This window comes from Ailuropoda melanoleuca, chromosome 1 (genome assembly GCF_002007445.2).
Source record: "Ailuropoda melanoleuca isolate Jingjing chromosome 1, ASM200744v2, whole genome shotgun sequence".
NCBI classification, from domain to species: domain Eukaryota; kingdom Metazoa; phylum Chordata; class Mammalia; order Carnivora; family Ursidae; genus Ailuropoda; species Ailuropoda melanoleuca.
Window position 1 is genome coordinate 72,401,040 of NC_048218.1, and position 26,988 is coordinate 72,428,027.

The window sequence follows — 26,988 nt, forward strand, 5'->3', positions numbered from 1 at the left end:
AGGGCTTGTGTGCCGATCACTCAAAACCTATTTGACTTTGTAACCAGGGCATTCACACAAGCAATAGCAATACTGAAAAATAAATATCGCTCCAATGTAGGACTTTACCTTGAAAAAAAAGGTTGACGGTGGCTTGACAAGAGTGTTTTAGGGGGAAAAAAAACCAAAAGGATAAAGTTGTTGCATTTTGGAGACAAAGATAAAATGCCCTAACATCATAAATAATAATAATCGGAAGAAAAGCATTTCCATGACAGATCACATTCCAGTCTAAGCGAAGAGGAATGTGAGCATCGTTCTCTCTGCGGGCTGCGACATTCTGCTGTTGTTTGGGCATGTTTTGTTTAGTAGCTATTCCTTGGTTGTACAAAATATTCACATTCTTGGAAAATTGTGTATGAACCTAACATTGCTTTCATTGTGCGGATATAATGCCAGTCTTGGACAAGCTAGTCCATGTTACAGTGACACATTCCGCATCCGGGCAGACTGTTCTCGGGCTCAGTAGCCTAACCCCTAGGCAGTGAACTCAGGGACAGAGGTGAGGAGTAAGGCTCCACCCCTGTCCTCGAAAACCTTATGATCTTGTGTGAGACACAGAAATGAACTCAAATAGCTGTAATACCAGTCACACCATAAACCTCATGACGCTTCCTATCAGATGAATCAAAAGGCTCTGCGAAGAGAGGAAAGGATACGTCTGTGGGGAGGAGAGGAGGCAGAAGCTTATAGAAGGGGTAGAATTGGCAGGATTTTACCAGGCGAAGATGGAGAGCAAAAAGAAGAGAATGAACAAAGGCTTGGGAGCGAGAAAGCACAGGACATATGTGGGGGATTGGTATAGTTTGGGGGTTTCACTTTGGGGCTAGAGCCACTGAGGAACATAAGGGAGCAGTAGGATGAGGTTGAAATAGAGGTTGGCCTCAATGTCGGAGGCCTTGACACGAATGGGAGCACCGTCGAGGAATTTTGAGCAGGTGATTGATACGCTTAGAGCTGTCCTGTAAGCAGCTCCTTTCGGTGGATGATGCTGAGTGATGGTGCTGGGGAGTAGATCCAATTAGGAGGTATTGCAGTAGTCCCTGTGAGAGATGAGAGGGCCTGAGTTGCACAGTGACAATGACATATGGTGGCAGTGGGATATATGGGGAGGGCACGATACGAGACATTTTGGAGCAGAATCTCAAGCATTGATCAACTGAGTGGATGGTATGGGGCTTTAGTACCTCTCCAGGGATGATGTGTACTGTATCATAATGATAGCTAGTGTGGAGCCTGATTTTGGAATGTTGGAGAGCTCATGCTGAGGGCTGGCAGAGGCAGGGCTGGGCAGGGCACAGACCTGGGGTCTGTGACTGGTTAATACTGCAGTGTGTGCAAAGCTCGTGCCCCTCAGGTTACTGCTGGGTGATCCGTGCCAGCTCTGGGAGGGGTGATGATATTGAGACCTGCCCGGAGCCCCAGTCCCTGCTCATGTTCTGACCACAGAATCATGCATTTTTAGATTGGAAAGACCTTAGAGATCATCTTTAAATCCTTCGCTGGCTGGAATACTATGGTCCAGAAAGGTCAAATATATATCCAGAGTAGATCAGAGTCTGAACCCAGAATACAACCTAGGACTGTCACTCACTAATTTTTAGAAAACCTCTTAAGTAATGGCTGTGTATTAGCATTTTCCAGGGAAATGGAAGCAATAGAATATAAAAGGAGATTTATTACGAGGAATTGGCTCATGCAGTTATGGAGGCTGAGAAATCCCACTACCTGTTACCTACAAGGTGGAGGCCCAGGAAAGCTGGTGGTGCGATTTCGCACTTTGCTCTGAAGGCTTGAGAATGAGGGGGAATCTAGGATGTAAATCCTAGTTTGAGGAGGGGAAAAGATATGATGAGGTGCCTCCGCTTGAACAGTGAGGCAGAAAAACGGGGCAAATTCCTCCTTCCTTGCACCCTTCTTTTTTCCTCTGGTCTGTGCCCACCCACACTGGAAAAGGCAATCTACTTTACTGAACCCAGTTCCAATGCTAATCTCATCTAGAAACACCCTCACGGACAAACACAGAAACACTGAACCAGAAATCTGGGCATTCCCTGGTGTTCTCAGGTTGACAAGGCGAATTTACTTTCCTATGCTGTTTGGAATTGTTGATCATGATACTTTGTTCTAACAGAGCATTTTCTAACTTTTCAGAGTTTTAATTGACCTGTTTCTTTTCTGACCCTCATTTGACCTCATTGGTAAACAGACATTGTTCCTTTCTCAGGTAAGCAAATGAAGGTGTGACAGGTCATGACCTTCCCCATCACATGGGGAATTAATGGAAGACCTACAACCAGAGCCTGGGTTTCTTGCCATGTTTCCCTTCTCTGTCCCACAGTTGGGATTGTAAATTGCATAGCTATGCTAAACCGCTGGTTCTCAAAGTGGCTCCTGGACCAACAGCTTCGGAATCACTTGGCAGCTTCCTAGAAATGCAAACTCTTGAGCCCTGCACCAGACCAGTGAAGCAGGAAGTCTGGGGGCCACGGTCCAGCAATCTGTGTCTTAATAATTTCTCTAGATGATTCTCTATGCTACTTAGAAAACCACTGTGGGAACAAGACAGAATCTACTGGGTATCCGTGATTTGACTACATTCTGCTTATATATCGAAGTCATCAGAGAACAGAAAAGATGGTACTAAGCTAAAATTGACCTTAAAAATTAGTACATCTATCTTTTTCTCTTCCATTTCCTTCCCTCCCACCCATCCCCCCAGTCCCTTCCTCCATCATCCAGCCAACCTACAAGTTACATTGTGGTAACTTATCATTTAAAGTGTTTTCTGTTCCTTAGAAAGCTGCCAGAGGTTGTATTGAGCTTTCATTCATTCAGCCCACATCACTTGACACTTAAAAAGCATGGGAAACTAAAATCAAAAGAAAAGAACAAGGAAGGAGGGAGATGGCTGAATAGATAGACAAATACTGTTACATTTCTTAAAAAAAAAAAAGTCACATGCTCAAATAATAAGATAAGACCAGTGTTCTTTATTGACCTAGAGAAGTGTGAACAGATGCTATTTTAAAGAGACAATTCCATTTTCGCAACATCTGCAGATTTCTAGAAACCGTATTAGGAGCTTGATGAAACTTTTTCTCCACCAAGCCTCATAATAGTCTTGTGAAAGAGGTGGTAGAATACTCACTAAAAAAAAAAGACAAAAAGAAAAAAAAAGAAACTAAAGTTTCAGAAAGTCAAGTAACTTATCCGAGTGTCACAAGCTAATAAATCATGAAGCAAGTGTTCACATTCAAGCTTTTCTGTATCCTGAATTCATAATCTCTCTGTCACGTCATCCACATTATCTCTTAGGCATCTTTCTTTTCCATATTCCTTTTTCATCCCAAAGCTAAGGAATTTTGTCAATGAACATATCCCACCACTTGAACAGGCTTGCTGCAAACAGCATGTGGGCATTTCGGATTCATCAGTGAGTAAGTACTATTCTGAAACCCAGATCCATTTATGACTCACTTTGAAAGCATCTCAGTAAAACCAAGTGTGAATTAAAAATTATATCCAATCTATCCAATCTTCAGGCCTTTTTCTTCTTATTTTTTTGTTTGGACTCAGTCCAACAACTGTTAAAAAAAAAAAAAAAAAGATTGAAAGAAAATTGGGAACGCCCGACCTCTAGTGGAAACGCTGCAAACTTCCTATGGTTTTGCTGGAGGGCTTCTCCAGACCACCTCCTCCCCATGTGTAAAATGGAATTCTGGAATTTCTTTTTTTAATTTTTTTTTTTAAGATTTTATTTATTTACTCAACAGAGATAGAGACAGCCAGCGAGAGAGGGAACACAAGCAGGGGGAGTGGGAGAGGAAGAAGCAGGCTCATAGCATAGGAGCCTGATGTGGGTCGATCCCACAACGCCGGGATCACGCCCTGAGCCGAAGGCAGACGCTCAACCGCTGTGCCACCCAGGCGCCCCGGAATTCTGGAATTTCTGATCGGAAAACTCCTCTCTTGATAAGACTTGGGTCTGTGTACAAAGATCGTTTTTATCGCTGCCTTAAAAATAGGGTTTCTGCGTCTCAAATTCATACTGCACTTGGGTTGGAGTCTTGTAATGACCTTTCTCAAGCAGGCACCATCTCTTAAAAGAATTCTTGTTGTTTAGTCTTTTCCCCACTTAACTATAAATCCTAATCCAACTGGATTTTTGGAAGGGACACTGTAAGAATATGAGTGTCTGTATTGAATCCGTTGTGTCTAAATTTGCCTTCGGGACAGTTGATAGCTTTGGAAATTGTACACTTCTATTCAAACTGTGTAATCTTTGGTTTCGGGGACTGAGCTGTAACTGTGTCCATCACCGCAGGTTTTACTCCTTGGCTGCCAAGTCAGCCCCACAGCCGATACTCACTGACCCACATATGTGCTCCCAAGTGAGGAGTGGCGTGTGCCAAGAGCCCTCAAGGAGTCTCGGTTGATTACACGATCGCTTTGTCCAAGTTTAAGATTGAAATAGAGGACAAAAGTCAGCCACTGTCTCCTGGGTGGAGAGAGAGAGAGGGTGTGAAAAAAGAAACTGGAAGAAATCTAGAAAAAAAAAAAAGATCTTTTTCATTCAAAGCAAAATGAACAAGTGGGAGGTTGCAGATGTTAACGAATCCCCCAGCCATGAAGAACGAGAGATGTCCTGTCTTTCCTGAATCTCAAATACTGTCATGTTTCCAAAAGTTTCATCGAAGTTGTGTCTTTCTTGAAGAATAGGTAACCTCAGCTCTTAAAGATTTTAGAGAATTACTGGGACAGCGAGTCCCTTTCTCCTGACTTGACAGCTTTGCCTTTCTTGAGTCCTGGCAATTAAACTGTCTGCTTTGACATTGAGGGAGGGAGCAGTCTTAATTTTTAAAAAGCATTTCAACATTGCTAGTTTAAAACATATGTATCCTTGGAGATTATGTTTCAGTCCCGAGTGGGGCCTGGGGACCCATATTTTCTACACACTCCTGATCAGAGACCCACCTATGGAGTGGAGAGAGCCCTGGATTGAGGATCAGGACTTTAAATTCATGCCTAGCACCTGTGGCAGGTGTCACCTAGGTCTTTTGGGCTTCAACAACCTGATCTGTCCCCTGACAGTTGGAGTATGTGACCTTGAAAGTCCGCTCTGGCTCTAGTCATCGATGATTCATTCATTCATTCTTTGTGTGGGGTTCACACATACAACTTAAACTTCGTCCCCAGGAGTCCAAGAGTTACTGATTCAAACAATAATCTTACACACTATAAAGTTTACCCCCCCCCCAAAAAAAAACCCTCTTATTTCTCCCTTAATAGCCACCCTGTTGGTCCACAATTCCTGGCTAGAATATCAAATCACCCTTTTCAGCCCCACACCACTGACTCTTGCTCCATTTTGTGATGGTTGGAAGACAAGGAGTAGAAGAAAAAAGCCATCTCTCAAAATATCACGTTCCCACTTCATCATTAAGAGATTCACTTTTTGACTTTCTCTTTGACTTTCCCTTCTTTATTGTGTGGGCGTGGATTTAAAAACACTGCAACAATTTGACCCTCTTTCAAATGATCTGCTCGTGCTTTTAAACTGCAAATTTCAACCTCTGCACAGGGCTTTGACTGGTTGTTTTTTTTAAGTCTGGCTTCTTTTGATGGGAACATTTTCAAGCTCAACAATAAAGTATGTTTTCACCCAGACACTGAAAGTAATTATCAGGTAGACAGTCGTGGCTCTGAAGTAGATTGTGCTCTTTATTAGTCTGTCACGCTGTCCGTACTTTTAGTCTGTGTCTGTTTTGCTTGGAAATACTTATTTGAGCCCCTAATCCTTCCTTAAATTATAGGTATGGGTATAGCTGTACTAATCTGAACTTTGGTGCGGAACATTTTGGTTTTATATAAACGGGAAAACTTTTAAGACTTGTTAATGGAGTTGTTTTTTGAGGTAGCAGATTTTTAGGATGTTTCTACTTGGTTGTTTGGAAACTTAATTGAAGGTGTTAGTTTGTTTGTTTGTTTTAATAATATTTTTTATTATATTATGTTAGTCACCATACAGTACATCCCTGGTTTTTTATGTAAAGTTCGATGCTTCATTAGTTGCGTATAACACCCAGTGCTGTGAATACGTGCCCTCCTTACTACCCATCACCAGTCTATCCCATTCCCCCACCCCCCTCCCCTCTGAAGCCCTCAGTTTGTTTCTGAAGGTGTTAGTATTTGTAGTAAGATTTATTTAAATGAAGATAAAGACAATGTAGGCAAGGGGTCATCATTATCAATGTATTAGGCATTACAGCAATAAGCCATATGGAAAATTGATTAATAACTATTGACTTGACACTTAAAGATGAGTTACCTTCTAGGAATGATCCATGTTTATTTTTCTGGTGTAGATGAAGAAAGAGGGCATGTCATGAATAACCCAGCCAGTGTAGGCATAACTAAGACCTCTAGGTTTATCATCTGTAGATTGCCCCTAGCAGAGCAAGCTTTACATTTTGAGCCCTTTCTTGACCTTTCTGCCCACCCTGCAACAAACCAGTCCGGAACCTGGTAAGGAATCCAAATAACCCAACTTTCCTTTCTTGAAGATTATTGAGGGTGGTCAGACTAGTTTCTAATCTAATTTAGGCTAAAGAACCATGTAGATATTTTGTGCATTTATATTGGCCAGCCATTTGGCCGCCAAGAGCCTCCAGGGCCCTGTCTGCGCAATGAGAACTCTAATGCTCTTCCAGAACGACTGCTGGGAACAAATGAGAAAAAGACCGGGGCTGTTCTCTGGGAACTGCAAAACAGACATTTATATCACGCATACAGTGTAAATCAGTATTTGTTGTGATTGTATCGATTGAAGCCTGGTTAAAAAATCAATTTCCTTTTATTAATAACCTTGTCTCCTTAAATCTTTTAGTGTTCTTACTTATTTGTAGTCAGAATCCATTTTCAGAAAGAGTGGTGCCTTAACCTCGTAACATCAAGGACTATTTCCTCTACCTTCTCTATACCCCTTATTCCTAACACCTGAAGCTTTATTCAGTGACGCTGTGCCTTGCAAGCCTGTCCCTTGCAGCAAGGTCTTCGATATACTTTGAGAATCAGTTGTCAATCACATTGCCTGCCCAGACAAAGCATCTTTTAGTCTTGGCTCAACCTAGATGGAGCCTGTGAGCTCTTGAATTACCAACAGATTTTCTCCGGGAAACCAAAAGGCAAAGTTATGAGTGCCCAGGTGGTATTTTGAATTACAGCCCTCTGCCCAAGGGGGGTTGCTTGTAATATAGTCTTATCAAATCTTACCTCCTTGCTAATAAGCCTCTGTTTTAGGGTTTTTAGACGATGGGTCCCAGCTAGAAATGCTAGGTAGATGAATAGGATGTGGGTGCCACCTCCTGGCAGTTATTAGAAATTGCTTGGAAAGACAGTCCATTTATTTACAGGGTCTGTTCTTGCGCATCAAAGGAAAAATGCACTATTATCATTTTTTTAAAAAAGCAGGTATTAGACTTTGATCTTAGATCACACTGTAATTACATAGTAGCTTTTCTTCTAATCTTTGGCTATGATTTTTGGCTAAAAACTGGTGCTTTGGAAAACATCCTAGACTTAAATTATTCTTGAAGAATAAGAGATGTCTTTGTGGAGATACCATATAGTTAGTTTATGGGCAGCTCATGAACAGGGTCCTAGCTTCCCTCTTCCATCTCTTCTGCGGATGTAATAGGATTCCTTTGCTTGCAAATATCGTGGCTCTGGAGTCTTTCATTGTGTCTGGAAATGACAGTGTCAGGTTGACTCTATCTGTCTAAGTATATCACCCTGGCAATTTTCATCCTGGAAGAATTCTTATAAACTCTATCTTTAGGTTCTACCATCCTTTTATTCATTTACTGACATCCATTGAACTTCTGTTGTGTGAGGTTAGGAGACACACAGGTCATCAGACAGAGAGATACTGACAGGCCAACAAATAATTGATAATTGGTCTAAGCCACTACACTAAAGAAGGTGTGGGCAAAGGTCATGGAATGTAGAGACTAAATATGTCATTCTCAATTTTTTCCATACAGCTTAGAGGAACAGAGGCAGAATAATCCCAGGTGGAGGCTAAGAGAGAAATGTTATTTTGGTTTGTGAATTCGGTTTGACCTTTTACATATGAATAAGGCTGGTGCAAACCTCCATTCTGAAGACTGGTTCCTGCAGTAAACTGGGAAGCCAGGCTTTTTCTCCTCAAACCTTACTCCTCATTGTTTTCTCTATAGTTTGAGGAAGGAATGCCTATTTCAAAGTAACATAAATTTTCATCTCTCCCGAGTTTTCCAGAATTAGAAGAGGTTTTAGAATGTCCTTTGGGAAATAAGAATTGGAATATCAACAAAGCAATAAACAAATAGGCGAGGTACTAACTGCAAGTGAGTGAAGGAAGATGATGAACTCTGAGAAGTATGCTCAGATACAGTTTTATAAGCCACATATCCTAGATCTATACCTTGATTGTGGGAAAGAACAAGTAATATCATTGGCTTATGCTTCAGTTCTCATGGTCAGTGATACATCTGACGTGTTATAATTCCACCCTTTATTATTAGAGATGAACCTGTCCGGCACTGCTACGCACGCACGCACACGCAGCTCCAGAAACAAGAGCTACGTTGGTGTAGTACTAAGCAGCACAGGTAAGGGAACAGAACAGTTAAAACGGAGAAGAGAGAAAAGCCAAGAAGGTGTGTGTTACTGAGCTCATGAGCAGATGGCGCCTGTGAGACCCTCCGGGGAGTGGTGTAGAACCCGTTTCAGAACTGCCCCAGCAGGTACGGGGAAGCCGGGACATTTATTCACAGATTCCTGGCCTCCAGCGGGTGAGGGCTGCCCCCAGGGCTGTCCATTCTTGTGCATTAAGTCCCAGGTACGTCCTGGTGGTGCCGGAAAAGCAGCACGATCTGCGGCCTGGAGGAGGGCAGCTGCCAGCTTGCGGGGAACGGCCTCCCGCAGCTGTAAGAGCCGGGCAGGGCGCCGCCAGTGTCTGCTGCCCGCGTGCGTGTGAGCGCGTGTGCACATGCCACACACTCGTGTATTCACACACATGAGAAGAGAGGTAAAATAAAGGGAAGTCAATAATAATAATAAGGAGTGATCATTAATTTTATTTGGATACGAGAATGGGGGTTGCAGTTTTAAAAAGGTCTCTGGCAGGGGCGCCTGTCTGCCTTCAGCTCAGGGCATGATCCCGGAGTTCTGGGATCGAGCCCCGCATCGGGCTCTCCGCTATGAGCGTGCTTCTTCCTCTCCCACTCCCCCTGCTTGTGTTCCCTCTCTCGCTGGCTTCTCTCTCTGTCAAATAAACAAATAAATAAAATCTTTAAAAAAATAAAAAAAAATTAAAAGGTCTCTGGCAGTTTGACACATATCATAAAGTGTTTATGGGTGAAATGATAATGATGCCTGGGATTTACTTTAAAATATGACAGCAAAAAAAAAAAAAAGTGGGCATAAATGAATCAGCAGTGGCAACCATCATTGTTGAAGGTGGGTGATGGCTTCATGGTGATTTGTTATTTTATTATCTCTATTATTGTGTATGTTTGAAATTTTCAAAAGTAAACTAATTTTAAGATGAGATCGTCACTAGCCAATGATGATTTAAAAATCCTCTAGAGGGGCCCTGTTTACATACATTGGGATCATTCTGAGGTAATGTAGAAACCCTAAGTACACGGTATAGACCACAACCGTAAAGCCCAGTTTTAATGCACAGTGTTGTATTTTCTTAGGCTGCTCGGTCACAGGCAGGCTATCTCTTCATATAGGCTTAGGGATACCAGTTGGTTTTTGGTTTTTGGTTTTTCGGTGGGGGGTGGGGCTGTGTTTTGAGAAGGCACAGAATTCCTCATGTTTCTTTCCCCCTGGCTCTCAGTGTGTCTGAGCTTAGTTTTTCACGGGGAAGAGAAGTGGCCGCTTGTAGATACTGTGTCCTCAGGGGAAAAAGATTTTCTTGCTTCAGAACTCAGAAAGAGCTTATGGCTTTGTGGTTATGAGTTCTCAGACACCCTCAATCTGGCTCCACAACCTAGTCATAGAAATTGAGGGGAATTGAGGGGATTTGACTTTAAAATGAAGGCTTCACTGTTAGATTAAAATACGTAAATTAGACTGTGCGTCTAAATAGGTGGGAACGTTCTCAGAGTTTGTCTTGGGGTCCTGAAAGAATGCCAAGAATGTTGCCGTGTTGAAAACACTTATGGGATGCTCTCTGAAAATGGTCTAAGAGTTAAGTGTGCAACACATACGCATGTGTGCACACGTAGTTATGTGTCTCAGCACTAGATAGCTTTTTTTTTTTTTAGTCCTTATAATCATGCTTTCCTATGATCCATGACCCATTTTGCTCATACACTTCATTCCTTAGGGATGGCTAAAATCAGCTATTCATCTGCTTTAGAAATCATTTCATTCGAAAATAGGATCTGTTTTATTTTTAGATAGAGAAATAAGCTTCCCCTATTTCCTATAGTGTCGTACATGGCAGTTTTAAAGGCTTGAAGATATTAAATTGTTTGTTTCTTAGAAGAGCACTCTTAATACTGGAAAGGAGCATGGGATAGTGAAATGGGTATGGAATCAACTTGAATTTGGATCTCAGCTCAGCTATCATGACCATGAACAATTTATTTGTTATTTATTCTGATTTCCTCATCTGTAAAATGGGGACAGTATTATGTACTTGAAAGTGCCACGAGCATTGGATGAGATAACAGGTAAAACATTCCACCTGTGCCTTAATGCATAGTAGAGCCAATAAATGTGCCCTTCTCAGAGAGCCTTTGGTATGAGATGTGCATACTTTGAAAATGTGCTCTATAAATTCAGTCCTCCTTTTGCCATTATGTGTTATTGCTAGTACTGTGCTATCCCCTTTTAACACTGGCAGAGTTTAGAGGATGTGACCGCAGCTGGGCTGCAGGTTAAAAATGTAGACGAGTAAACTCAATGAGAGAGAAGAGTGGCATCCAGCATGATGCACCCTTGGATTTCTTACTGCCACTGTTTCTGGGGTCCCTGTGGCATGGCCATAGGTGGCTTTAGGAGTCTGTATTGTAGTTGTCTGTCTTCAGTAGTAGATTTTTTTGATGCGTGGCCATCCTAGAAGACATCTACACTCAGACTCCATCACATGTTTGTATTTGTAGTCTCCCGCTCCACCCCCCAAGATTCTGATTGATCATCTCTTGGTACAGGAAATGCCCACTCTCCACTGGCAGCATTGTCAGAAAATTCTAAGACAGGTCTTTCACTGACACATGAGATAGAATATTTCTCTCTCTGTCTTCTACTTACTGGAATCCCACAGGTAAAGCCCATTTCTTTACCAGGGCAACTCATTAAATATTTGAAGGTGGATCTCATGGCCTTCTTGAATTTTCTATTCTCCAGGCTAAATGATGCACTCCTCTTCCTCTTCTGTGTTTTGGCTGGGACCTTTATTCATTTCCTTAAGTGTTATTTTCTCAGCTTATAATTATATGTTCATTAGTGTATGATTATTTGATTAGTGTGAGAGCTGTTCACACTGCTCATCAGGTATTTCTGGTTCTCAACCTTCCCAGCCAGAGGTAGAATTGCACTTTCTTCCCTAGGTGAGTGAGACCACGTGACTAGTTTGGGCCAGTGATTTATGAATGAAAATGGTATCTGTCATTTCCAGACCGGAGCACTTACCTGCTGAAAAGTGATTCTCCAGGGCTTCCTTTTCCTGCAGCAGAGTAACTGTGAAGTTCTAGAAAGGATAGCTCTATCCACCTGGGTCCTGGATTAAGAAAAGAAGAGCCGCCAGCCAACCCCTGATGGTCACAAAGCCTGAATGAAAAATAAAAGACTTTTGTTGCTTTCTGTCACTGAGGCTTTCGCTTTGTTACCCAACATAACTACATCTCTCCTGACTGATACAGTTATATCTGGTTTCTCACTACATGAGAAGCATTATGTGGTGGAGGCTGTGTGTTTCTCTTCACCATCTAGCCTAGTTCTGGCTTAGAGGCACTAAGACTATGTGTTGCATGCATGAATAAATTAAACCTGAGTTTTGAATCCCATCTCCATCATTTCTGCCAGTTCCTGAACTTGGCTTACTTCATTATTTCTCTTCTAAAATGTAGACGACCCCCTCCCCCGATCCAACCCGGCTTTCCAGTTTCAGAGAAATTAAGTGGTTTGCTTAGCATAGACATTTTCAAATGGGAAAGGAATGCAAACCACACCCATGGGGTGGGGTCACAGGCAGAGGCGAGGGGGGTACAGCTGACTTGATTCTGAACATCTCCATCACAAGCTTATTGTTTCTTCTGCATATCAGGAGAAAGGTGATCTGGTCATCATTGATACATTTCTGTGTCCTTAGATAGCCCTTTAATACCATATTGGCATTACACTTGCTTTCCACTTGCTGTTGTTTTTATCTTTCAAGAATGAGCCTTCCAAGGTGAAGACTTCTTGTAAATTGACAACATGTAGCTTTCGTGCCCTGTTTTGGCTGTGGGAAGCTGGTAGGTGGGACTAACAAGATGCCCCCTTGAGTTTTGCCATTAAGTTCTGATTGGCAGAAGCCATGAGCTTTTAAACTATCCTAAGAACTAAAAGAAAAAGAAAAAGGCAAGAATTATGACATAGGGAAAATATATTGATAATGTGTATTGTATATGTGTGCTTAGAACCCTCTCTTTATTGGCTGCCAAGTAGTTATCAGGGCACAAGCTAAGTAATTTGGTGTGCATTTTCTTGTCTTATCCCTTTGAGCACCCCACTAAAATTAGTTCCCATTCCTCAACTTCATTCCCCAGTTGAGACCCAGAGTGGTTAATTGTCGGTCATGGGTGGATCAGACTTGAATCCAGGCCTAACTCATGCTCACTGTGTTCACAATAGCTAAGTAGACTCTGACAAAGCCCACCAATTTCTAGAAGTTTAATTTTTTAAAAAAGTAAATAATGAAAAATTAGGCTTTTTTTTTCATTCCGACTTTTGAATTATTACTAAACGATCTTATAGATATGTGCTGACAGTATTTCATATTATATTGTGTGGCAAATTCTGTGATCCCCAAGATGAGGTTACTGAGGCATTGGAGTTGATGGAAACAGTCAGTACACTCACCAAGTAGTCGCCTTCTGATCCCAGGATCTGTGTCAGCCACTGCAGTAGTAAAACCTGACTACAGGAGCTTATGGCCGATTGTGACAGTATCTTCCATTTGCTGAGCTTCTTTGCCAATTACTGTGTCAAATGCGTTCTATTATCCTATTGAGGAGGGAAAATAAGCCATGAGTAAGGAAGGCCCTCTATTCAATACGCGCCGCAGAAAGTGCTAATGTACAATCGAGGTCCTCCATGGGGGCGTGCAGATTATTTATGCTGCAGGGCACTGGTTCAGAAGGAACAAGAAAGGGCTGGAATCCAGCCTGCCCTCTACTTGCCAAGCTGTGTGCCATGCCACACGATGGCATTCATCAGAGGAAGCATCTGTAGGCTAGCAGCAGCCCGGGTGCAGTGAGGGGAGAGAATACTCCATTCATTTTCCTTCATCTAACATGTTTTGTACGCCTCGCATGTGCTAGAGGCTTTAGACGGGTTTAGTTAAATCTTCAGAACAACTCTGTGGAATAGGTGTTGTTTGCTATTCCAGTTTTATAGGTGGTGGAGAAAGGGAAGAACATATGAGGAAAAGGAGCGAAATATCTACCATGTGCTTAGGCATTTCATATCAACTCCAAAAGGGTGGTTTTATGGTTTGTTTGTTTGTTTGTTTTAAATATATGAGNAAATATCTACCATGTGCTTAGGCATTTCATATCAACTCCAAAAGGGTGGTTTTATGGTTTGTTTGTTTGTTTTAAATATATGAAGAATTGGAAGCTCAAAAATGTTAAATAACTTGTCTGGCTTACTTAATGACAAACCCAGATTTAAACCCAAGCCTGTCTTATTCCAGTGCTGTTTCCANTAAATAACTTGTCTGGCTTACTTAATGACAAACCCAGATTTAAACCCAAGCCTGTCTTATTCCAGTGCTGTTGCACACATATCTGNTTTCCATGTCAAAACAAGGAAAAATCAAGCAAGGGAGACTCCTTTGAAGAGTCATCTTCTGAATCAGACCAATGACTATATATATTTGGTCAATAGATCATTACCAGGGGCACCTGGGTGGTTCAGTCGGTTAAGCCACTGCCTTTGGCTCAGGTCATGGTCTCAGTGTCCTGGGATAAGCCCTGCATCAGGCTCCCTGCTCAGTGGGGAGTCTACTTGTTCCTCTCCCTCTGCCCCTCACCCCTGTTCCTGCTCCATCTCAAATAAACAAAATCTTAAAAAAAAAATAAAAATATGTCATTACTGGGGCGCCTGGATGGCTCAGTCGGTTAAGCGTCTGCCTCCAGCTCAGGTCATGATCCCAGGGTCCTGGGATTGAGCCCCGAGTCGGGCTCCCTGATCGGTGGAGAGCCTCCTTCTCTTCTCCCTCTCCCTCTGCCCACTCCCCTGTGATTTCTCTCTCTCTCTCTCTCTCTCTCTCTCACTTGCTCATTCTCGCTCTATCTCAGATAAATAAAATCTTTAAAAAAAAATTCGGTCATTACCAAACATAAGGTAATCAGTTTTCTAAAAGATTTAAATAAGATTATNATCGGTGGAGAGCCTCCTTCTCTTCTCCCTCTCCCTCTGCCCACTCCCCTGTGATTTCTCTCTCTCTCTCTCACTTGCTCATTCTTGCTCTATCTCAGATAAATAAAATCTTTAAAAAAAAATCGGTCATTACCATACGTAAGGTAATCAGTTTTCTAAAAGATTTAAATAAGATTACCTGCAGTTGACATTATGCCAAAAAGAACAGGCTCTTTGCCTTAAGAATATATTGCTATAACTGTTAATATTAATGATCACTCAACAGGTTATTGAAAAAGCTGAGACGTTCCACTGGTATCTTCCTTCTCTATTTCCTGTGTCTTCTAGTCAATTTATTTTGGAATACTAATAGCTTCTTGCAAGACAGATAAGGTCTGTTCTTCCTTATGGTAACTGTGGATGCTCAGACATGTTCTGCTGCTGGTCTGAAGTCACACCACAGCTTTGACCAATGAAAGCACAAGGTTGACACTTTGCCTTGAGACCCCTGCTGCTTCCCTTTCAGACCTTTCTGCATTTATGTCAAGTTCAGTTGTCATCATAAGGAGAGCAGTAGGTCTATGCCATTCTGACCTTTGCAACAATTGTGGGAATAACAGTGCTGTTAATCTGTCAGTAGGGCCCTGTGACCTCAAATGAGTTATTTCTCCTTTCTGAACCTCAGTTTTTTCACCTGCAAGGTGAGGGACTCCACATATATGATTTCTGGCCACCAGTGAGGAAGATACTAAAATCCTCCCCAAATGGGAGTCATTAAAAATCCCGTAGATTGGTGCCTTTCTTAGAAGGTGGCCATGCCTACTTCTCAGGATGTGAATAAGCTTGACAAAAATATTTATTTCTTTGAAGTAGAAATCAGTTTTTTATAGGAAGGTTTTATATTATTTATTAACAACCAATAGACTGTTCCCCCAAGGAGGTGTATCCAAATCACAGAAGCACTTCCTCTGCAACGTTCCATTCCATACCCTTCCTACTAGTGAGCGCCGTTGCTATCACAAGGCACTGTCATTAGTGTGCCGCATGAGTTTGGGTGGGAAAGATAACATCTTTTAATGAAATGAATATTGTCAAGATACTCAGGTCTTTTTTAATCTCCATAGAAATCTTTGATATACAAAGATACAGAGGCAAATTTTATCGAATTCTGCAGCTTTAATAATAAGACATAAACATTTTACCTCTTTGACCTGTCTTTCTCCCTCCATCATAGGTAACAGCTTTGTTTTGTTTTTTTATGGAATCTGCACAAGGACCNATCTTTTAATGAAATGAATATTGTCAAGATACTCAGGTCTTTTTTAATCTCCATAGAAATCTTTGATATACATAGTCAAAGATACAGAGGCAAAATTTATCGAATTCTGTAGCTTTAATAATAAGACATAAACATTTTACCTCTTTGACCTGTCTTTCTCCCCCCATCATAGGTAACAGCTTTGTTTTGTTTTTTTCTGGAATCTGCACAAGGACGGATTTCCCTCATCTACTTCGTATTTATTAAATTACCTCCCCGAGTCCCCACATATCTACTGGAGAGAAACTATGAGGCTGGAAACCATACCTGGTTCCGGTGTGCCAGTGTTAACAGTCTGGCATTATGTGCTTGAGTGATGGCGGCTTGTAATTTGTATTTGGTGGAATGTGATAAAGTTTTATTCGCTAGAATATAAGGGTGTCAGGGACAGAATTCCATTTTTCACTAGATATTCTAAAGATAATCAGCAAAGGACTAAGTGGATGACATGGAAGTCATTCCTTAAACTCGAGGCCCCAGTGTAAACAGAACCCAAGTCCTGCCCCCTGCACCAGGAAACACCACTGAGACCTTGAGTGTGCAGCAAGGAAGGTGTCTCTTCAAGAGGCAGCCAAATGAGGGGGTGGGAGGGCAAGCCTAAAATCTGCCTCCCCGGGGAGTTGGAAGGGGTACTGGGGGACAGTGGAGGATTTCTAAACTCAAGTGGAAAAGGGACTGGGTAAAGGGGGAGATTCCCTATGGTGACTCAAAATCCCACAGAGGAAGTTACTGAGCAGGGGAGTGTTAATTTCATTTCCTTATGCTTAAAGAGGAGGCCAGGGGTCCTGACTGGCTTGGCTGGCTTTTTGATGAAATCTTGAGTCTGGGCAAAACAACGAAATTAATACTTGGTTATCACAGAGTCAGCAAGAATATTAGGCTACAGAAACGTGGTGGCAGACAGCATTCCTGAGAACAAGCAGATTTGGGTAAAAGAGTTGCAGCCTGGCTTAGCTGCCCTGTTAACTCTTTAGTAACCGGTTTCACCAGTAATACGAAGGTCTTCTTAAGTAGAAACTAGAAATAAAGCAAAATCAAGGACTCAACTTAAAGGGAGGCTGAGGGGCAGTTTTTGTGTTTTTAAGACCGAACGTATGCCCATGCTTCCATGAAAAAGAAGAGACCCACCCAGGGGAATAAGCCATTTCTCCTGCTAACAAGCTCATTGTTAATGTGTGATTCTTCCTTTTGTTCTCACTCATGGTTTTGGATAATTTGCTAATAGCTAAACAGCCAGTCACTTGATCTCACCCTCCTGTAATTACACAGAAATCCTTGGATCAATTCACAGATAGCACTTGTTGGAACTGGTGCCCATGGCCCAAGTATATGGTTGAATTTTTTTCTCTCCTCTGCCTTTTTCCCTCCAGCCCCTGCCTGTGTTTTAGTTGCATGGCAACCCATCTGCCATGATAGCTGATGTCAGCTCATTTTCATTTAAACTGAGCCCAGGAAAGTTTTCAAGGAGGGCATTGGAGTAGAATGCTGGGCCTGCTCCAGTTTGTGTTACCAAGTCATTGGTAAAACTGCAGACTAATGGGCTCAGGCGGGCTAGATGTAAATGAGGATGTCACAGGGGATTAGCTTCCAGAAATATGCGGCCTTGGGGACTTTCTGACTTTTAGGAGCTTAGCAAATGAGCCTCAGCAATATTTTCTTTGCTTTCTTTCCTTTCTCTGCCCTTTAAAGGAGGAAGTGTCCAAAATTAACCGAACTCCTGGGAAGAGTTTAGCCAAATACTTTTATGACTCCTGAGAGGAGGGGCAACATTTTAACTAGGTGCATAAGCCACATCTGGGAGGAAAAAGAATATTTTATTACCGGCAGGAAGGTTCCTAGTGTATACATTAACAAGTGAAAGCATGTTAAAACTTCTTTCATCCAGTAGAGGGCAGAAGGGAGTTTTAGCTTTTTCTTACCTTGTGAATATCCAAACAAAAATTGACAGTCCAAGGCAAAATGCAGTGGCATGTTTGTAAGCAAATTATACCCAGCCTGTTAATACAGAACTTACTCTGGTTGTCTAGACAAGTCCTTGCTGGTATGCTCAGAGCCAGTTTGATCCTGTCTAGGACAAAAGAGAATGTACAGTTTTGAGCCATGTATGCCTAGGAGGGAACAGTGATGTGGTATCCAAATTATAATACCACTTCTAATTTGTTCAGATCTTACTTCTTAATCATAGCACATTTCAACATGGTTCCTATGTGTATTTTTGGCACCAAATGCTAGAATTTAAAGATATTTGAGGTAATGATGAATAAATTATTTCATTATCAAACGTTTATTTTTGAAAGTAACTACCTACCTGTGAACCTATAATATAGTGAAAATGGTTTTCCCAACCTACCCTGGATTCTGAGAAGCAAATCTTATCTATTTATAGCTATAGCTAAAAACTTGGAGCGGTAATTGTTACATTGTAAAGATGAGGTTAATACTGAAACATGACAATTGAGAAATGAATCTTGGTTTTGGTGTTTATGATAACTTTTAATCCTTGGTTACAAAATTTGGTTTTCGAAAACACTTTTAAAAAGAAGATAAATTTTCCCTGCTGACTTTATAGCGAAGGCTGTTTTTGCTTGGTTAGAATGTAGTGTCTTAGACTGGGTTCCTTAGGAAGCCTCCTTTGAATGAAGTTAGGATATATATTTATTTTTTTTNAGCGAAGGCTGTTTTTGCTTGGTTAGAATGTAGTGTCTTAGACTGGGTTCCTTAGGAAGCCTCCTTTGAATGGAGTTAGGATATATATTTATTTTTTAAAAAGATTTATTTATTTGAGAGAGAGAGCACATGTGCACCTGTGGGGGGGAGGACAGAGGGAGGAGAATCTCAGGGACTCCCGACTGAGGGCGGAGCCCAATGCCAGCTCGATCCTACAACCTACAAGATCATGACCTGAGCTGAAATCAAGAGTTGGATGCTCAACCAACTGAGCCACCCAAGTGCCCCGAGGATATTTATTAAGAAGCCCCCCCTGGGATCAGCCACTGTGGAAGGTAGGGACCCAAAGCAGGATCGGGCAGAGGGAGAAGTCAGGTTTCTTTGCAGGCCGCAATGTCAGCCTTAGCCGGCCCCTCTGGGAACTCTGGATTAGAATGTGTACCCCCCACCCTCACCCCAAACACAGGACATGACTTGGGGTGAGCTGGCTCTTTGCAGCCGGTCCTTAAGGGATTGTGCTGACAGATTCCCAGCAGCTGGGACAAGAAGTCCTTTATTGAAACGAGATGTGGGTGGGACAGCACAAGGCATGTGAGAAACATCCTCAAAAGTCAGGTACACTGGATTCTCTTTCTGACTAATTGTGGATTCTTTAAAGTTGGGTTACTTTTTGATTACTTTAAAACAAAGTGATAGCTTGCTATATTGCTTTCTATTTGTAAGGAAATGGGACTAAATAAGAGTTTTTCATGGTTAATATGGTTTGGAAAATAGGATTTTAAAGAATGAAAAGAGCACATTTTTATTTCACTTGAGTATTAAATCCTGAAATAAGATGGTAGCATAAACACATATACAAGGCTTATTTATTTGCATTGGAGTTGTCCTATGAATAATAAACTATGTTGATTAAAAGTAATTGCAGTGAATAAGGGAATTGTAGTTTGTGATAGTTCTTCACAATATTTGGAGAAAAGATTAAGTAAGTCACTGACAGTGATGCTGGCAGGGAAGGGACATTTCTATGTCATGGAGGGGTCATTTACATTTAGTCTGTAATTATTTAAGCTCTTCATGGTTAAGTCCCATTAATTCCATCTGTTTGTTCCTTTGCCATTCAGTTCAGTTGTGCGCCTATTGGGTGCAGAGCCCAAAGCCTGCCTAATACAGATTTGAGACGTGATCCGTACTCTTAAAGAGCTCTCATTAGCATCCAAAAATCACATTTTTTATGTCACCGCCAATCTTACCAGAAAAGTATACCATTTGGGAAGATATTAAGCTCATGGTGCAAAAGATGAATTTTCTAAAATTTAGCATTTTTTTTTTTGGAAAGCTCCAGTTTTTTTCATTGGCAATAAATATTTTAGTTATTTTTGCGAAGACAGGCTAACTGTTCATTTTTTAATGAAAATGTCTACCAGATACCCAAGTCTGAATGCCCATAGTTGATCAGTTGTTCTTTAAAGTAAAAATAGTCTTCCACGAACAAAGCTGCTAACTTAGCCCAGAACTCCAACATGGGCACACTTCTTGAAAACAGCTTTTGTATTTCAGTATGAGGCAGACATGCTCTATGGTCACCTGCCGTTTTGTTGCACAGAACATTAGAGAGGTGGCTCTAGAGTTGGGATATGAGAAAAATTAACCCATTTTTCTTTTCTTAGGGATTTTCTTCAGTGCAACTCAACTTTTTTTTTTTTTTTAATGCTTGTACATGTCAGCAATAAAGACCAAGGACTGCCAGTGTAGTTTGGTGCCACTGTCTTCACAGTTGCCTAGCACTTTCACCCGCCTTTTGCTTTTGTCCCATCAAGCATCAGTTCAAGTGTCAACACAGTAAACAAGGGCAAATACTGTGTTAGTGTTATTACGGGAAGAGTTATGACCTCACAACCCCTCACAGTGTCCCACATTCAGTGTCCACAGCCTACACTGAGAGTCTCCGGGACAGAGGAAGGTTTAAGCAGGAAGAACCTAGGGGTGGGAGGCTGTTTGGGCAAGAGATAAAAGAGCCTGGCTTTATATGATGGCAGCAGAGATGGAGAACGGGGAAGGAGTGAGAAATGTCACAGAGGTTATATACTTAAAATTTGATGGCAGAAGCCAACAAAGACTCAAAGCTTACTGAGGTGTTCAGCCTGAATGACCCAGTGGATGGCAGTGCCACCAACCAAGATGATGACTGGGGTAAGAAGAGCCCCGGTTTATGATTTAAAAAGATAATGCTCTTGCCACAAGAGAAAATCTATCATAATTCTCCCACTCGGTAAAGGATGTATTCTATTGCGTATGAGAAAGAACAAAGCATACCGCTGGCTGGGCCCAGGCAGCAGCCGAAGATCTGATTTTGTACTTCTAATGAATAGTGGGTCTTAGAAACTCAGCACATTCTATACTGATGCAAAAGAATCTGGTGTGCGTATTTCCTATAATAGTGTTTTCTCTTTCTGTTTCTAGGAATGGTGCAAAAGCTGGACCAAAAACTGCCAGTGGCCAATGAGTACCTGTTGCTCTCCGGGGGAGTCCGGGAAGGCGTGGTGGACCTGGACTTAGATGAGCTTAATGTCTATGCCCGGGGGACAGACTATGATATGGACTTCACTCTTCTGGTGCCAGCCCTTAAGCTGCATGACCGTAATCAGCCTGTAACACTCGATATGCGCCACTCAGCCTTGTGCCACTCTTGGCTGAGCCTCCGGCTCTTTGATGAGGGGACAATCAGTAAGTGGAAAGACTGCTGCACCATCGTGGACCACATCAATGGTGCCACCAACTACTTCTTCTCCCCAACCAAAGTGGCTGACTGGTTCTATGACTCCATCAGCATCGTCCTATCAGAGATCCAGAAGAAACCCCAGCGAGGGATGCCAAAGGTGGAAAAGGTAGAAAAGAACGGGACCATCATCTCCATCATCCTGGGCGTGGGGAGCAGTCGGATGTTGTATGATATTGTCCCCGTGGTATCTTTCAAAGGCTGGCCTGCAGTGGCCCAGAGCTGGCTCATGGAGAACCACTTTTGGGATGGGAAGATCACCGAGGAAGAGGTCATCAGTGGGTTTTACTTGGTGCCTGCTTGCTCCTACAAGGGCAAGAAGGACAATGAATGGCGGCTGTCCTTCGCCAGGAGCGAGGTGCAGCTGAAGAAGTGCATCTCTAGTAGCCTCATGCAGGCCTACCAGGCCTGCAAAGCCATCATCATTAAACTCCTGTCCCGGCCCAAGGCTCTCAGCCCCTATCACCTCCGCAGCATAATGCTCTGGGCCTGTGACAGACTTCCTGCCAACTACTTGGCCCAAGAAGACTTTGCAGCCCACTTTTTGCTGGGCCTCATTGATGACCTGCAACACTGTCTGGTCAACAAGATGTGCCCCAATTATTTCATCCCTCAGTGCAACATGCTGGAGCACCTGTCGGAGGAGACCGTCGTGCTCCATGCGCGGAAGCTCTCCTCCGTCCGCTCGGACCCGGCCGAGCACTTGCGCACCGCCATCGAGCACGTCAAGGCGGCCAACCGGCTGACGCTGGAGCTCCAGAGGCGAGGGAGCACCACCAGCATCCCCTCCCCGCAGTCCGACGGAGGGGACCCCAACCAGCCTGATGACCGTTTGGCCAAAAAACTGCAACAGCTAGTGACTGAGAACCCGGGGAAGTCCATCTCTGTCTTTATTAACCCTGACGATGTCACGAGGCCCCATTTCAGAATCGATGATAAATTTTTCTGAGCATTTTGCTGCCTTTTTCTTTTTTTTTTTTTTTTCCTTTTTCCTGGTTCCCAAACTCTCATAATGTGTCGTGTGGTTTGTGATGCTGACTTTCCGTTTTTTACATATCCAGCCTCGATTGGATCTGTTAAGAACACATTTTAAGTTTCCTGGTTCTGCAGGACGGTGCAGGCTCTGAAACAGTATATTACTATTTCATATTCTGCCTCTGATTTTGTTGTTTACTTTTTGTAGGTATTGTCACATTGTTTTTGGTTTGGGGTTTTGTTTTGTTTTGTTTTTAAGGAGAACTTGAGCCATAGGTGAAAATGCCCATGAATTCTCTTGCTTTTTACCGTTTCATGCTTTTTGCAAATTTGTTAATGAGGATAGGGCAACAGATCTCTTTCTGACTCTTCAGGATTCTTTTCTTTTTTTTTTTTTAAATGAGCTTTCATCACTACAGATAGTTGAGAATCATCTGAACCTGGAAACTACCTGGTATGTTAGCTGGATTTCTTTCTTTTGACCAGTGGCCGGAGTAGTTCCCTCTCTCCACCAAACAACATAGACTCTGAAAGTGGTAACGTTACCAGTTGTGTTTTGGAGCAACCTCCTTGAATGTAATTGTCCTCAGATCAGAACTTTGGATGGTTTGGAGGCTGTGTTTGACAACTCTCCAAACAGAATTAAGGTTTCCAAATGGTAGTTTTAGTGTGTGTAATTATTTGAAGCCTTATTTAAATCCTATTAAAGAACATACCATTATAATTGTTATTTGCACTAATGAAATCTTGGCCATTGTCAGAGTTCCAATGTGTGTGTTTCAATATAAATTGACATCCACTGTTGAAATGCTATCATTTTTTTAATTTAGCCCATTTCTCTCAATCAGTAGAATGATTCTTTGCTTTTGTTTCGTTCTCCTTTAATTGTGGGGTCCTGTTTTGCCCTCTTCGATATTCCTGGTTCCTGTCTCCCTGAGAGAAGTTTGTGGAGCTTTACACCTGCTAAGAGACCATCTGAAGCTGGAGAAAATATATACTTGATAGAGTAGGTGTCTTTGTAATGTACTGCCTTTGGGGTTATAGAGGTAAGCTTTTTTTGTAAAGTCTCTTTGCTTCTACCGGGAGTTGTGGGGAAAACTGGCAGAAAGAATTTATAATCCCCAAGTGGAAGATACCATGCCTGTTCAAAAGTAGGTTTTTTCTATAGAGCAGGAACGAGGACATATCTGTGGGTGGTAGCTTCGTGTGGAGTTGTCTTATCTTCATGAATGAAATCACTTGCCAGGTTTAGGTGCTTCAAGGCATTGGCTCCTTGTTTTGGTGTGGACTCATGGCAAACTGTGGTGTTTAAGAGGTCAGGGGCCCTGCTGATATCGCAAAGGATGACCATGATGTCTACTGTTGGAAAGGTCAAGCAACATTTTGGATTTGATCTCGAATGTCCAGACCCACAGGTTGGTTTTTGGCCAATTGAAATCAGGCATATGCGGTCTTGGGTTTTTGCATGGGAATTAATGTAATGCTTATAATTGAAAATGAAATCATTCAACCATCTTAAGTCAAACACAAAATAATAAAAGAAACATACTGGCCTTGGAATTTTGTTGTTGCTGTTGTTAATTTGTGATCCAGAAACTATTTTCTTATTAATAATACCAACAATGATTTTCAGTAAATGCAGCACTGGGTTTGCTATTGTCTTTCACACCCGATGTCCATGCAGTGAACATCCGGTATTCATTTGTCCATTTCCCCAGTTTTCCTACTGATATCTCCCTATCCTCCACATAATCTGTGTCCTTCTCCTGAAATGACTCCATTCCCAGTTTGAGACATGGTATACAATCGATTGGCATAACTATTTCCTTGGCCACAATTACTAATTAGGGATTCGTCATATGATGTAAGCTGTTCCAATCAGGGACATGCTCAGGATTCTAGCCTGGAATGCTGGGAACGAAGCAGACCTCTGGATGTGGAAGATGAAGCACTTGGCCTCTGTCACTCTGATAGCTATCACATGATCATGACTGGAGCTATCCTTAGGATGAAACTGACATTGTGTGATACCGTGGAGAGAAGAGAAAGAAAAGCATGAGCCACCAGACACTGCCACACACCCCCCCAATAGACACACACACACTGGATTTTCTTGTTAAATGAGGCAACATTTAGTTCTTTTAGCCAGTTTGAGTTTGGTTCATCAACATACTTAAACTGACATACTGAACCATTTCAGTTGATGTGTGTCTCTTCTTTTTCTGTGGATAGGTATCAGGGATATCTATATAATGTATCTAAACACTGGTTTATGCTCTCTGATTTGATTAAGTCCAAAGAGTATCATCACAGCCTCTGTAACTAATAAATATGCATCTGGTAGAGTCTGTTCAAATTTATTATACTTTGGCCATTATGTTACACTTCCGTGATTAGAAGAAATTGTTATAAACCACTAAAGTAGCAAGCATATTCAAAGGCGTTGGTTCCGTTTAAAGTCAACTATAAACTGCCATAACCTTGCTTTGAATTGGCTTCTCAGGTACTATTAGCAACCTCTACAATATTTTAAATGCTGTGTTTGCAGGCAAAATTTCATTCCAGGTGTGATAAAAACCTAGTTTCAGTGATCCTTTTGGCATGTTTTTTTTTTTTTCCAGATCTAGTCCTGATAAGAACATTTTCTCCAAGTTCTTGGTTAAGCTTCATTTAAAAAGTCCAGAGCCTCCTGAGATCTAGTATAATTAGAAGGGGGAGGGGCAGAGGGAAAGTGAGAAATCATGACCTGAGCCAAAACCAAGGGTCGGATGGACGCTTAAAACCAACTGAGCCACCCAGCCACCCCTTGAGATCTAGTAATTTTAAAACTTAAATATTTTTTAGTTCCTGGAATTTTCTATCAGCACCATAAACCTAGGACTCAGGTCAGGAATTGTTGAAAAATGGATAGAAATGGTATGTAGTCTGATACCCTTTCTTATCTGAAACTTAGTAAATAATTGAATTACTAACCTACTCTCCTTCTGAAGCCCAGAAGACTGGTGAAAATCACTTCTGTTTCAAGTACAATAGAAAATGTCGTAAGACTGGAGTCATAATTTCAACATAGTTTATAACTGATTTTTTTTGGGGGGGTTGTGGGAATTTACAAGCTGCAACTCAATAGGATTTTAATTCCCTGATGAGATCTGGTTTCACATAGTTCAAAAGTAGATTGTTTTTTACCCTCTGCCTTTCTCATTTGAAATGGAAGATCCGAAGATGGAAGTAAGGGTTGGTTTCAGAGTGGAAGGAGCCAATTAGGATCAGAGATTATAAAAATAAAAATACCCCTGAAATTACTATACAGAATTATTTTGGAAAAAAGAGTGGCAGGCATATGTGGCTAATTTTACTTTCAGGTGGAGATGTGAGGAAACGGGAGAGGCTTCTGGGGCTAGTTGAAGAGCTCCTAGTGACTTCTGTACCATCCGCTTGCATACACGCATACACATGCACACGCTGCTTGCCTTCACGTCATCGATTGGAAATTTCTCCAGACTATTTTGTAACACTTCCAGGGAGGATTAAGCCCTTGGCTGGTCACAGCTAAGTGTTGATGATTTTGGATCAGATCATTACCTTGCTGAGAAAAATGTCCTGCCTTGGAGTTCAGCCTTGGAAGAGATGTCTGGGAAGGAAAAGGAAGCTGGTGCTTAGCAGCCGCCGTGGAATCCTGGGGTTAGGTGGCTTCTGCTGCCTGAAAGCTCTGCCCTGGTCTTTGGGGAAGTACCTGCACTTCCATCCTGATATGCTCTCTCCGAAACCTCTTCCCTTGAGTCACCCAAGGGGGTGTTGGTATGGCTATTTCACTTCCCAACTGGTTGTTATTAGGGGTCAGGGAAAGTCTTTTATTTCATACTTTCCATCCCATATTCTGACCCAGGGGGTGAAAGCTTTTTGCCGTTAAATGGAACACTAACTACTGTGTATACTAAAGGAAGGATGGGCATCATTTCTGTTATGGTTCCTTTTATTAATATCAGGTAAATAATATGTATTTTTTAACTGATTGAATTAATGTAATTAGTGTTCCTCTATGAGAAAAATCGTTTTAGAAATGTGTGTAGTTTCCTCAATAGGTAAACAAAGAACAGATGATCTACATTGTTGAGAACAGATATTTGCCATTGGAGAATTATTTCGAACATTTCTAGAATTCTGCCTTCTGTTAGTTAGCTGGAAAAGTATACTTTTTATTTTTTTAAGAAAACATACATTACATACAGTAAAAATCAAGCTTGTAACAATTTAACTACAATAATTGTGTCTCTCTGTGCCCATATCATAGCATTCATACCCTATTAGCAGTACATTAAAAAGCATTACGGTTCATAAAGTGTACCATTTGCTGTTTGGCACTAAACTTTTAGACTCCTGTAGTATGACCCTGGTTTTCTAACTTTGGGTTGACAGTTTTCAGTCCCCATTTGGGTCCCAGCATTCATCAAACATCAGGGAGACCATATGCCAATGTCAGTGTGGTTTAAAATAATGTAGACATTTGAGAAAAGTCGATTAATCCCCCATATAAAAGTGCTGTTGTTCAAATATCTTTAAAGACATATTTACCCTTAGGGTGCTT

General features: G+C 41.8%; 1 protein-coding gene across 2 annotated transcripts in view; it reads left to right on the forward strand.

Annotated features, from left to right (window-relative positions):
* Positions 1-24,112, forward strand: part of MB21D2 (Mab-21 domain containing 2) — a 119,116-nt gene extending 95,004 nt beyond the window's left edge. Inside the window, exon 2 of one of the 2 annotated variants that reach the window (XM_034661095.1) lies at positions 21,113-24,110. In XM_034661095.1, coding sequence (XP_034516986.1) covers positions 21,113-22,377 — 1,265 coding nt within the window. In that variant the 3' untranslated portion in view covers positions 22,378-24,110. Of the gene's footprint in view, positions 1-21,112 lie in introns of both variants that reach the window. The other variant, XM_019808369.2, reaches the window with a different exon arrangement.
* Positions 24,113-26,988: the final 2,876 nt, after the last annotated feature.